This window comes from Eurypyga helias, unplaced genomic scaffold (assembly GCF_000690775.1).
Source record: "Eurypyga helias isolate BGI_N326 unplaced genomic scaffold, ASM69077v1 scaffold21187, whole genome shotgun sequence".
NCBI lineage: Eukaryota > Metazoa > Chordata > Aves > Eurypygiformes > Eurypygidae > Eurypyga > Eurypyga helias.
This window is the reverse complement of record NW_010262660.1, coordinates 204-13,967: the sequence shown is the minus strand read 5'-3', so window position 1 is coordinate 13,967 and position 13,764 is coordinate 204. Positions and strand designations below refer to the sequence as shown.

The 13,764-nt window shown below is 45.4% G+C and overlaps 1 protein-coding gene across 1 annotated transcript in view; it reads left to right on the top strand.

Moving 5' to 3' along the window:
- Nucleotides 1–12,707, top strand: part of GPBP1L1 (GC-rich promoter binding protein 1-like 1) — a 19,095-nt gene extending 6,388 nt beyond the window's left edge. Inside the window, 7 exon segments of the mRNA XM_010155814.1 lie at nt 783–855; nt 2,015–2,208; nt 6,003–6,143; nt 9,390–9,548; nt 10,289–10,413; nt 11,445–11,547; nt 11,760–12,707. Coding sequence (XP_010154116.1) covers nt 783–855; nt 2,015–2,208; nt 6,003–6,143; nt 9,390–9,548; nt 10,289–10,413; nt 11,445–11,547; nt 11,760–11,906 — 942 coding nt within the window. The 3' untranslated portion in view covers nt 11,907–12,707.
- The last annotated feature ends 1,057 nt before the right edge of the window (nt 12,708–13,764 follow it).

Here is a 13,764-nt window from a genome sequence, read left to right as displayed (position 1 = left end):
CCTACTATTTCAGAAGCTTATTATTAGAGACTTACGCGGTTGCCATAGTAACTAGCATATGAAGAATTCATTAAAAAGGGGAAAAAGATGGCTTTATTTTGAACTGAAGTTATTTGGGATGGGAGAAGAGGAGTAGCTAGTCAGGAACACTTGTCATTGAACACTTAGATTTTCTGTACTCTGCTTTGAGCTTGGACACATCCTTAGTTGATCCACAGAGTTACCTTTGATTCACTATCAGAATTTAAGTGCAGAGTCTGCATGCAGTATTGTCCTGGAAAGTGGACTCTGAAGCTTAATTTACATGTAGCTTTGTCAATAAATGTATATGTGTTCATTGTTCCTCTACATTAGGAGCCTGTATTGATCTGGTTTTTTTTTTTAATTGGTTAATGCATAATTATTATATAAAAATATTTGGGAAATGAGACTAGATTCTTCATATACCAATAATGTGGATTCTGTTCTATATTTTGAGCTGCCCATTAAATACTTAAATCCTCAATGTGTGTATTGGTTGGTAGAATCTACTTAATCACATAGAATACTAAAGGGCCTGTCCTGAACACTCTGGTAGTTCTGTTGGAAGTACAGCAGAAGCCGAGAAGAATATAAATTTGATTTTTAGATGTCTTGTGACAAAGCACTCTTCTAATTGAGCTGCTTTTCAGAGAAATCTACCTGTACTCTGAGTTCCTAGAAGCATAATGTTATGTTAATACTGAATATTTCCTTTGTTATATGCAGTATAATTATATACTCATTTGCATTGCCTTTTACAGCCATCTTTGAATCCAGAAGCTGGAAGACACACCAACCAGAACAAACCTTTAGGAACACCTTCTGGAGTATGGGGTAGGTAAAGGTAGTCACAGTGCTGTAGGGAATGCTGAAGCAGCAAGTTGTAACCCATGTTAAAATGCTAGGTTTTTCACTCAAAAAATATTTTAAAAACTTAAGTGAAGCAGACAGCTTGCAGCTTTCCCTCCTTTGTTGTTTTGCACTCACAGTCTTCACTGATCTCTTGGGCTTTTTGTCTACTTGAAACTCTGCCTGTCTTGTCATGAAAAAACTGCTGGTGGCAGTAATGTCACTGTTCCGTATTTGCTTCCATCTTACTGCAGTTACGATTTCATGCCGACATCACTCAAAGGGCAGAACAGATTTGAGTGAACTAGCCATTAGTTCCTGACTTGTGATATTCGTATTAAAACACAGCAAAACTGTCATAATCCTGTGGTTTAGATTTATTTGGGGTTGTTTTTTTTATAAACTCAGGATAAGATTGCTTTTGATTCTGATGTGGTGTGTGAGTCTGTGCCTTAAAAAGTAAGGGTGAAACAAGGTACCAGTTCTAGCAATGCAATGCAGGTTTGTTAATCTCTAGTTAGAATGTAGCTGGATTGGTTGGGTTAGATACTATAACTAGTACAGATAAAACAAACTCCAACCCACATCTTTCAGCAGTACCAGACTGTATTCTTCTTGCGTGTTTGTCAGTAGCTATTGTTCTGCTCAAAAAATAATGACAAATACCATTTATGGGGCTTTTAGCTGTTTATACGGTCACTGTCTTTAAATTGTTCTGCTCTTGAAAATGTGTTGATTCGTCCGAAGAAGTAGTTACTGTGCTTGTTTCCAAAAGCAGTGTGTCCTCTGAGGTGTAAGTTATGCAAAGTGTTTTTGCTGTGTTAGCGAACTAACAAAGCTGACCCATGGTTGCTCAAAAAGTGCTAATGTCTCTTCTGATTCCTCTAGAATGATGGAAGGTTGTTAAGCGATGGCACTGCAAGCTTTTCCCTTCCACATCAAGAGAGCTGTTGCGGTTAGATAGAAAAAGACTGGACTTTGACATCCTCATCCAGTCTTTGCTCAGAGCTGTAACAAAAGAACAGCTGGTAGCAGTCTTGGAATCGCATCTGGGATTGAGAGGGGAGAAACTGGAGCAATATGGTGAAGCTATTATGAAACTGAACATTTCTATTTCAGAACTTTTCTCTGTTTATTTTTACAGAAAACCCCCCTAGTGCCAAGCAACCTACCAAGATGCTGGTCATCAAAAAGGTTTCAAAAGAGGATCCTGCCGCTGCCTTCTCAGCTGCATTTACATCACCTGTTTCTCACCTGGCAAATGGCAACAAAGCCACCACCATTGTCCCAAGTGTCTACAAAAATCTGGTTCCTAAACCCGCAGCTCCTCCCTCCAAGGTAAGGTACAAGGGTTTTCCAGCCACGTTGGTGAACCCCAGATCAAGGGAATCAACCCCCTAACAAAAGGCAGGAATTGGAATCCAGTAGTTGCTGGAGTAGTGGCCTTTAAGTAGAGATCTGTTTACTAGTAAAACTGTTGTTCCTGTTAAAATGCTGTTTGGTCTTGTCCATACAGAGAGCTAATCTCTCTTCTGACTATACTAATGTCTCTTTGAATGGGTGTGTTTTCATGCATTAGAAAAATCTTTATCTTAATTGGACAAAACAAGCAATGGCAGAGAAGTGGAATGTGTGCTTGAATTGTTCACGTGACCACCTTGAAAAATCTTTATTGGGTTACAATACTTTGATGTGTTTAAAACACAATTGAGGCTAAGATCAGATTAGATTGGAACATCCTGCAATTCAGCTCTAATTTAGTTGAGCCTTAAAGACAACCTGGAAGAGCACTGGGTTTTGTGCTATAATTCCTTACTGAATGCAAACTGGGAGTGTTGAAAAAACAAGTAGGGTTTTTTGATTCTTAGAACTAACCTTTATCTTGCCCATTTTTCCAGAGATTCTGCATGTATAGATGTTCTAGAAACTTTGTAGGATTGATAGTGAAAGTATTTAAGAAGCTAAAAATATTATTAGCTACATTGTTATTTAAAAAGGCGTCCAAATACTTTTGAGTTCTAAAATTTATAATTACTCATGTTGGCTGTGACATTCCAACAAAATCCTCCCTATGATTAGAGTAGGTTAGTGTAGCAGGCTTCAAAGATAAAAGCAAAACAGGAAAGAAACAACTGTTTTTGCAAGAAAGCAAGTTTAGAGCTTCTTTCCCTTTCATAAGTTTCTCTTAATTCAGGCCAAATTCTGCCAACTACAGGAAAAATCCAAATGGTACCATTGTTATCAAATAATCTAGTATACACCCTTAATTTGAAAACTGATCTCCTCAGTGAGGTGGGATAAATTGGCCTATTATAAATGTCGTTAGTGAAAGTTCTTCATCCCACATACAGTTTTCAGTCCATAAACATGCTTGTTTAGAATAGTTAAACAGGGTGCAGCTTCTGATGGATAGGGAAACTTCTGTGGCTCTTATTTTTACTTGTATATGTGTGCATATGTGGTCTTAATCCGGTTTTAGTTTGGATGTTGAGAGTGCTCTTTTAAACAAGAAGCTGAAGGTAGAGTTTCTGTCCAGCCTGTTAGATCGTCGCTTTGATTGCTTCAAGGTAAAGAGAATTTTAGTGGACAGGAATGCATGCAGCTTTTCTCTTAGCTGCTGTTACGTGCAAGGATAATTTGTGAGGTGTGAAAGTACGTGCTGTAGAGATTGAAATGCACTTCGAAAGTTACGTAAATGGCTGCTGCTGCTGGTCATGGTATACCTGTTGCTTGAAATTGTAGAATTTGGATGTTAAAATCTCTTTAGCTATTTTACCTTGCTGTGCCGTCACCATTGTATTTGTTTTGGCTGTTTCTAAAGCCCATACTCATGGGTTTTTTCATTAATTCCATCTAGACAAGCTGCTTTTGAAGGCTTTCCTAACTGTGTTCTTAAACTAGACTCAAGTTTTGATTCTTCAGATGAAACAAGAAATGCATTAATCAGTGCTCATAGTTGGAATAAACCCTTGTATTTGTGTAGATAATTTGAAAAATGTGATCTCTTTTTCTGAGATAGCTTTGTGGCTGTTACGGAAGTTCAGCTTACATCAAAGATAATGGTAGGGATTTTTTTGTTGTTGTTGGCCTGCTTTACATGTTACGTAGTTCTCATTTGCATTCCAGATTGTGTAACTATATTGCAATCGGGGATTGTGCAGTATGTAGTGGTAGCTGCCTAAGTTCCTTTTAATGAAGTATTTAGTGTACTGAACCACTTGCTAGGCCTGGATTACACCTGCAGTATTACAGTATTGATAGCATGTTAAATGCTGTGGCCGTTGCAGAAGGTAGTGGCTTTTGAAATGTAGCCCAAGAGATCACTCGTGCTAAGCAGGATATAAATATGTTCGTAGTGACTGAGGTATTAATTTTTAAGTGTGTATGTACTGAGAATGGTGCTGTGATTGTTGGGGGGACATGGTGCTCCTCAGCAGTGGGGATTCCAACAGGGAAGAATTGTCTGCTGGTGTCATCAGCAGCGCTTTTGTTAATCAATGGGGAGCAGAAAAACTGCACGGGGCGCCTTTTTTAAAGGCACAGCTGTAAAGCAGCTATGGCAGGATGCGTTATTCTGAAGATTCTGGAGTTGTACGGAAATTGCAGTGCAACAAGTAATAGAGGGGTCAAAGCATTCCTTTTGACAGTCAGCAATATTGGAAAGCTGTCACAAGGAAACTGAATGAAAAATGTTTTTGTTAATTTCTACCAAGTAGTATTGAAAGGGAAGGGAACGGTGGCAGTGAAACAAGAGCATTCTTTTGTGGATAACTGAGATGGCTGATTGTGCAGTCAAACAATCCCTGAAGGTCATAATCTGCAAACAATTCCTTCTGATGCTCGTCTCTAGCCGTTGTCTACTCCCTAAGAAAGCAGTAAGGGTCTGTCTTTGAATTTGTCTCAGCTGCCCCTTTGTGGAAGTGGGGAGAACAACAATCAGCAGCTGGGAACTGGTTATCCAATACTGCAGCCACCAGATTTGCGGAGAGACTTTTAGAGTAATTCTACATCCTCGCTCTCGTACAAGGCAGTATTGCGTGGATCAGGATATTCCCTTCAAATCCAGAAAATGTTGGAAACGTGTCCTGTCGGTGCCAAATAATCCATTCAATAACGTGGGCTGCTCTTGTTTTTAAGTTGGAGTGGAAAAGTACTGCTGGTGACCTCCCCAAGTGAGTTAGTTATTTAAAATAACTCAATGGAGATGAAATAGTGGCTTCTGTTCTCATTGCTTGCGGCATGCAAGATCTGCTGCATCTCAGATCTAACTGAATCCCACTTGTGCGTGAGGCGTTTGCTGGTGCCTTGAAGTTGGCTTCAGAAGCCTAATGGGCTGAAGGAACCAGATATTTCAGTGCTCTGACAGATGTATTCCTTGTGCTAATGTTGCAAGTTGCTTGTCAGGATCCTTTTTGTAAAGACTATCGCGTCAGTGTTTGTCCTTGGCCGATAAGAGGCTCAAGAATAACATTCCAAGTAACAAAAACTTACCTTGAAGTCTCTGTTTTTCAGCCAAGTGGCGGGTGTGTTTGAGGGGACACTGCTGAGACGATTCAGAGCACAACAGCAAGTGCTTGTGCACTGTAATGAACTGGCTGACGTTGGTGTCGTTCCTAAATCAGCGCAATGATGGACACGTTCAGGGCCCTAGGAAATAAGTAATAAGTGTTCTCAGCCTGAACAGAAATATTCCTTGATGTGCTGCTTCCTTGTGCAGGAAAAGTTCCTGTCAAGTGATGCAAACCCTTTCGTTGTGGCATACAGTGTTCCCGTATGAAATGTGAATTTAATTGGGATTTTTTCGCTTCCCACCTGTGGGTGGCTGTAAGGCACATCACGTCACGTAGTGGCAATTCCAGTTAACGAAGAACAGTATTGGGTTTTCTCTTGGAGCTCTAACCGTGTTTGGCTGGAGGGTGGTACGCGGGAAGCAGAGTTATTTGTGGTTTGGGGAAAAGAGAAGATGGTGATAAATAATGGGTGTTGAGATAAACCTGAGACTGTTCTTGGAGAGGGAAAGAAGTCTGTACAACAGCCAACAATGGTTGATTATTTGTTTTACTACTTGCAAGCAACCCCTTCTTGTGCCTTTACCATTTACTGTCCAGTGTTTTGTGTTCTCTTCAATATAGCCAAGCCCATGGAAAGCCAACAGAAACGAACACAAACCAGGCTCGCTGTCCTCCAGCCGTGACTCTGCCTTTACCAGTCCAGTGTCTGTAACCAAACCAGCGGTACTGGCGAGTGGCTCTGTCCTCACCTCTCCCAAAGAGGTAAGGGCTTGGGTTGGGGGACAGGGTGGGAACCTCTCTATCACCTGCTCTAGCTTAAATATGGTAAGGTCCTCTCTGTTTGTGGTATGTGTACCTTTGCACCCTTGAAGAATGACTCACTTGTGCATTCTTAGCATGTTCTGCCACATCTCTGGTACACTGAAAGAAATAAAAATGTGGTTTACCTGGATGTAAAGCCATTGGTGTTTCTCCAAATGTGTGAGAGTTTCCTTCCAGTATGAGGGAAATAAAAAGCACTAATGTTTAAATAGTGTTGCATAACTAGACGTGTGAAGATGGTGTTATTGGAGTGCAGATACCAAGAGCTGATGTGAACAGGTAGGTAAACAAATTCCCATGCTTTTCTTTAGTATAGGAAAAGAAGGGAAGGAGAGTGATCTGCCTCGTTCCCTTTCTCTAGGAGAGCAACAGCACAAGCAGTGAGAGCTGAGGGGCTTTAATGTGTGTACATGTGTCTTCAGCTGTAGTGTCTGCTTTTAATTTTGGTGCTGGAAGAAGGTGAGGTGGAAGCTGACTGACCTCAGCTTTTGGTGGGAAGGATGGAGAGAGCCTTGCATATAAATCTGTTAACATTTCAGCAGTAACTGTGACAAAACACTTTTTGGCCAACATTTCCGTGCATCACTGTATAGCTTACATGCAAAACGCTGTTCTGGAGCTTGAAATGCCACAAAGCTTAATAGCAAAGTGTCACTGGGTAACTTTTCTCCTCTGCTGCTAGGAATCAAAATTCCACAGGTTTGTGATCGTACATAAAAAGAACAGAAATAAAGCAGACTGAGAAGTGATCTATTCATGTCATTTGAAACAAGCGTGTTTGCGTTTCAGGTGTAAGGGGGTGTTTTTCTAGTTGTGCATTCGTCTTTTCCCTTTCCAGATCATACTTCTAAAAGAAGACTGTCGTCTCTGTGATGCTCTGCTTTGCAGGCTTCGCTTCGCGGCGGCCTCTGCTTTTAGCCGCTGTGGAGCGTGGGAGCAGCCGTTACACGCAGTAGTTAACAAGCGTGCCCCTGCCCCTTTGGCAAACAGCTCTTCCACTGTGTCCCTTGCCCTCGCCCTGCTTTTGTTGTCCTCCGAGGCCACGGCGCTACAAGTTCTTGCCTGAAACTTTAGGCAGCAGAGGTGTCGAGTAGTAATCTGAGAGCGAGAGTGGAAAGCTGGGATTTCCCCAGGACTGGCTCCTTTACTACTACTTCTTGTATTACCAGTGTCAGTCAGCTAAATAAAGAGGGCTTAAAAATGCCTCCCAAATAAGCTGAACACATGTAATACAATTTTCTTTGAATCTGTTGGAAACGTGCAGCATGAAACAAAGGGCTGTGGCCAGCAAACACAACTGTAATCAGCTCTGCAGGCCGACTACAAGTTATCCCTGCTTTTTTATTTCCAAAAAGGAGATGATACCCCTCTTGCAGGAGTATTGGAAATGGCACCTTTATTCATAAGGGACCACAATGTGGTGAAAACTAAAACATGGACTGATGTCCAAAAACGACTACTTGCACCCTTTTGCATTAATGCTGTCTTCTAGTGTTACAAAGTTCTCTACAGAAGGTTATGAATAAAGGCAGAATTGAGGTGAAATTCAGTTCCCTTTCAGGACTCTGTTGTTTCTAAACCTTAGCTTTAACTGTATTCACCTAATGTGTAGAAATTACATTTTAGTACTGCAGCAGTTCTATATATATTAATATTTATATACCTTAAAACGTGCACTTCTAGCTAAGAGCTCGAGTGCTTTAGCAGAGTATTCCAAATTACCAGAAGACATCTAATTTAGTCTCCTTTGCTCATCGTTACCTTTTCTCACTGCAGTCACACTAATTGCCATGTTGAGAGCTTTAATTCCAGCGCTGTGCTCACTTTTTATCCCAGTATTCAGACTCCGCTGTTACAATTGCTGATTTGTTCCGTGCTGTGGTGAATTGGGCAAAATCTCAAAAGGCCACCTGAGAAAGGTTTACCCGAAGGCGTTACCGTGGAAAGGTTACCCTGGAAAGCGTTACCGTGCCCCAGCGTCTCCTGCGTGACAGGCATTGGAAATGGGAGCAGCGGTTCCAGCCTTGGTTTTGTTTTGCTCAATATTTAAGTTCCTGTATCTTCACGCGGAGCGCTGCAGGCGTGATAAAAATAGTTTGCAAAGGAGATTCGTTTTGAAGAGCCTGAGTTTGCAACCTTCCTACCCTCGTTTAAAATAAGAAGGGAGGAAAACACTACAGGCTTTTGGAAATTTTACTCTGTTTTAATATTGAGGAAAAAAACCCAAGGCAAATAAGTGAAGGAAGAGTTCTGCATGCAGGATTTTAGTGTCAGGTATCCACGCTAATGACTGAATTCCTCATTGTCTTAGAGCAGGCAGACATGAACTCCATGTATGAACAAAGGTTGCGATGCCGTGGACATCCACATAACATGCTCTGCGATGTCTTTGGCTTGTCCAGTCACAAGGGTGGAACAGATCCAACTGAAAGCTCGTTGTGGTTAGCGTGTCGAGGCTGGGGTACTGGCAGTCTGCAGACTGATGTGCCTGATGCCTGGCTCACGGCTTCAGGATAACTGAGAAAGCGTAAACGCTGTGGCAGAGCACGGGCAGTCACCTTGGGTTTGGGCATTGGGCTGAGCACATTTCCCACGGGCTCCAGGGTTGTCTCTGTGGGCTCCGCGCTGAACTTTTAGTGCTCACAGCAGGGGTTCAGCGGCTCGCTTCCAGGGAGGATACCCAGGCTGTGGCTGCCTGTTCTACATCCAGTTATGCTTAGTTAAGGATGTCACCACTCCCTGAAAGGGGATTACCATTAGCTTAATGTCAGGGTGGAGTCTGTCACGATGGCTTCAGGTGCAAATTTGAACTGAGCCTTATCTACCCTACAAAAATTAACAAACTAAGGAGGAGTCCTGCATGAAGTTCTCTGCCTTCCTGTTCTGTGGTAGGCTCCAGCATGGCTTGGGAGTGTTAGGTTCCAAGGCCATGTGAATTGATTCTTAGGGGAAGAAAAAGCAAGTAAACAATGATAGGTGGGAGATCAACATGCTGGTAAGGGAAGAAGCGGATGTGCAGGCCGAGTCAGTGTTCTGATGGCAGTTTGACACCGGGGAGGGGGTAAGGGGTGAAGAGCCAACCAGAGAACTGGTGAGTGGGAAAGGTGTAGGCACAGACCCTGAAGACGGCCCCATCTTCACAGCAATTGAGTTTGAAAGTCTCCATGTTCTACCTTCCTTGTCTAGAGTCCTTCCAGCACCACCCCCCCCATCGAGATCTGCTCTTCACGCCTGACGAAGCTGATGCGCCGTACCACTGATAAAAAGAGCGAATTCCTGAAGGCGCTGAAGGATGATCGGAACGGGGAGATAACAGAGAACAGAGAATGTGACAAGCTGGATGATGTAAGATCGCTGTCCTTACCCATACGCATAACGGTTACGTACTTCAGGGGTTGGGTACGGAAAGAAAACGGAGCCGTGCGTGTGATTCAGGCACTGGAGAGGGAAGGGAATGGCTTCTGTTGGCGTGGCACACGTGCCAGCAGAGGTGGTGCACAGCACCGTGATGAAGGGAGGTCCCTAGGATGGTGAAGTGTGAACGGGTAAGGAATAAATGAGGTGGAAGGGAAGGTAACAGAGGGCAAAGGTCATGCAGCTCTTTGCAGGGGTTCCCTGATAGTAACAATACCGTGTTCTAACATCTGCATTTGCTTTCAAACCTCCCTGTCACACTGCGTCCACGGGAAGGTGGGATTCGGTGCTTGTGAAAGGGGTGGGGCAGTGGCTGAAGCCTGAGAGGCTTCACCCAGACCCCTGAGTGCCTGAGTCTGTGGCCTGATGTGTAAGTACACTCCCCAGGAGCTTTCCATTCTCACTGTTGTCTTTCCCTCACTGTGAAGCCACTGGAGACGGCTTTGTAATGCCAGCACGTGTCCTCTTGACTCAAAAGTGCTGCCCACCAGCTGGGGTGCGTGCTGCGTGCTCTCGTCACAGCCGGGTAGGAGTCACGTCCAGGCTCCGTCAAAATTACTGACTGGAGGGGAAAGGCTTGGCTTTACTTCCAAAAACAGGAGCTGGAACGCGGAACTGTGCTATTGGCAGGGGCTGTGCAGGCACACTTTGATGATGCTGTTTTTCTTTAGATGGAGAGCAACAGCACACCAGAACCAAAGGAAAACTGGGAAGAGAATTGCCATCAGAATGGCCTTTCTCTCCCTTTGCCGGAGGAGGGGGAGAACCTCTCTCATTCGTTGGAAGCAGAACACAGGTGAGTGGCAGAATAAGGCGTCTGGGGTAACGGAGGGCGAGTCCTTGGACTGTGTGAGGAGGAGGAATCTCTTCCAAAGACAGCTCTGTAGGAAGCAGCCGTAGCTTTGTGTACGGAGCCAGAGGTGTGTGTGCTCCGTGACTAGTGCCGTGCTGGGTGGAGTCGTACCGGAAGTAAAACGGGACACGGATGACAGACGGGCTAAGGCTCTGGCAAGGTCTGTCATTAAATTCCAGGGCTGCTCTGGTGCCGGGTCCCCGTGTGTTAATGCTGCCCGGGCGTTGGCCTGCCCACGCGGGGCGTCAGCCGGAGCCCAGCGCCATTCTGGTTCGTGTACGGGTGGGTGTCCTAATGGAACGGTCTGAGGAGTGGTCATAGACCCTCACGAGCCCACACCACACTCTGCACCTGGAATACTCCAGCGCTGCTTCACGTGCTGGAACAGTGCGGGAGAGTTAAGAAGATGTTTTCCTGGTGCCTCGGGTTGTGTCTCGCTTCGGCGAGGGAGCGGCGTGTGAGCATCTGGGCACAGCGGGCAGGGAGTTGTAGGAGAGCCGGAGCTGCCGTAGTGCTTTGATTGCCTCACGTCCTCCTTTCGGCCTCCTTGGGTAGAATTTCTCGTTGCCCAGAGAAGCTGTGGATGCCCCATCCCTGGAAGTGTTCAAGGCCAGGCTGGATGAGGCTTGGAGCAACCTGGTCTAGTGGAAGGTGTCCCTGCCCATGGCAGGGGGGTTGGAACTGGATGGTCTTTAAGGTCCCTTCCGACCCAAAGCATTCCATGATTCTATGATTCAGCTCTCTGCCTGGCTTTCCTTCTGCCAGACAAGTCACTTACCCGTTGTGCGGGACTGCTGCGGGTTAAGTATCTGTAGAAGACACTGGAAAATGTTGGGTAAACACGAAGCGCTGTTGAGGTGGTCTCTGCTGTGTAGATTCCCTGGTGAATTAATACAAAACCTTGTGCTTCAGGGACAAGATGTTCTCTCCTTTGCTTTAATGCCCACGCCCCTTCTGTTTTCTCCACAAATCAGGTTATTGAAAGAAATGGGGTGGCAGGAATATCCTGAAAACGATGAGAACTACCTTCCCCTCACGGAGGATGAGCTCAAAGAGTTCCAAATTAAATCAGAGCAGGTAGGTTTACGGCTCTCGCCACTCGTGACAGCGCTTCTCCCCCTTCTCGTGCCCCAGTCCTGCGGCGCGGCTCCCAGGGGTGCGGGGGGAGACGCGGGATTGACTCTGCGTGTGCCTGCGGTCCGGTGCGTCGCCTGCGCCCACGGGCCTTGGGTGGCGGTTACGCTCCGCGCTTCGGCCTGCTTTATTAAAACCGGCTTTCGTTCCTACAGCGAAGAAGAAACGGATTTGGGAAGAACGGATTCCTTCAGGGCCGCGGCTCCAGCCTGTTGTTCCACTGGAGAAGCACTTTTAAGACAAAGATTGAGGACTCGGACACAGAAACCAGTAGCAGCGAGACGTCAGATGACGATGCCTGAAAGCGGGCACAAGAAAAGTTCAAATAAATAAAACCAACCCAATAAACTCAGTTCGTAGTTCAACATGTGTTTGGGGTTGTATAAACTAAACAGAGTTTATTCTGTCTCCGGTCTGTTCGGTTTTTTTTTTTTCTTTTGTTGTTGATACTTCATGCACAAGGGAAATAATTGTATCCCAAAGAAGAGAGAAATTGGCTTCTTTAGCTTTTTCTTTTGGTTTTGCCCTAATGCTTGATAGACGTTTGTGCAGGTAGCGAATTTGGACAGCGATCCCTTGGGGGGCAGTGCACCAGTGGCGTCGGGTGAGCAGATGCAGGTGGCCGACCGCTCTTGGCAACAACGAGCGTCCAGCGGTGCCGCCCGCGTTCCCCAGCGTCGTGCGGTCACGGTGTGCTAAAACAATCATTGTCAATGACAAAATGGCTATTGAAGTTCTAATTATGTTAAATTAATGCCAATAACATGGATTTTTTTTTTTTTATTTTATTCTATGGGGGTTGTTTTTCGGCGGCTCGGGGGGCTTCATCACTTAAGCCGGCGTGTTTTGGTTTTTTTTTTTTGGGTACAGCTGTAAAATATTTGGATATAGGAATTGTTTGTGTTCTTCTTGCAGCCTTGATATTCAGGGTGGATTGTAAAATATAAAATTTTTTGTGAGATTTCAAAGATTAAGATTATTTTGATAACATTATTTACAGATTTAAAAAAAAAGTGACTATCACATTGAGTCTGTATGAGGGGGAAAAACTACTGCATCAGAAATAACTAACTTGGAATAAATATTTTGCATCAGTTTGCCAATGCTAATTGTCTTTCTTCTGTAAGAGCAGCTTTCCTCTGGAGGGACCTGCAGCTTTGGGGGTTTAACGGCACGGGGGCTGGAGAGTTCCTTCTCCCGCTGTGGTTTTCCACTTGGCAAACATCGCTGTAGCGCTCGGACTGCACCACTCCCCCTGTAAGAAGGGAGAGGGAGAACAAGGGTGAGACGACAGCCCCTGGTTGGTTTTTTTGGGTTTGGTTTTTGGTTTTGGTTTTTTTTTTTTTTTCCCCCGCTTCGTATGAAACCGGGAAGCCGGAGCGGTCGGTGTCACTTGTTCCTAGTGCAATGCTGCTGTTCATGTTCACGACGTGGCAAGGGAATGTCTGAATCCAAAGCTGTTTTCATTGAGATCTTTTTTAAAACTTCATGAAAACATTTCTAGTAGATTAAAAAGGATTTTGCAAACAACTCGGTTGTGGCCTAAGCTATGTCAGTGTCGGGTGTACGTTCAGTTGTACACGAAGGGGTGTGGATGGGGAAGTATCCGCAGGGTTATGCGCCCTTGGGTGGAATTGCACCTCCAGTACGAGACCCTCGTCTCGCTGACTGGGGGGTGCTGTGCCCCGAGGTCTTGCTTGGGGTCTTCAATCCGCCCCTGGGCAGGCAGAGAGGGCACAGGATGGGTGTGTCATGGAATTGCAGCCTTGGGGCACCCCTGGGCCGGAGAGAAGGGTCTTGGTGACACTGCTCGTCACTTGTGCCTGGACTGAAGGGAAGGCTCTTGGTGACACTGCTCCGTCACTGGCTCTTGGTGATGCTGCTCTGTCACTTGCCCCTGGGCTGGAGGGAAGAATCTTGGTGATGCTGCTCCGTCACTGGCTCTTGGTGACGCTGCTCCGTGAGTCGCACCTGGACTGGGGGGAAGGCTCTTGGTGACACTGCTCCGTCACTGGCTGGGCTGGAGGGAAGAATCTTGGTGACACCAGCTCTGCCATCGACCCTGGGCAAGGGGGACGAGGGGTTCGTGGCGGCTGGCAGCCAGGCTCAGGGCCGGCTCCCCTGGGAACGCTCCAGGCAGCGCTCGCTCTCCTGCACCGT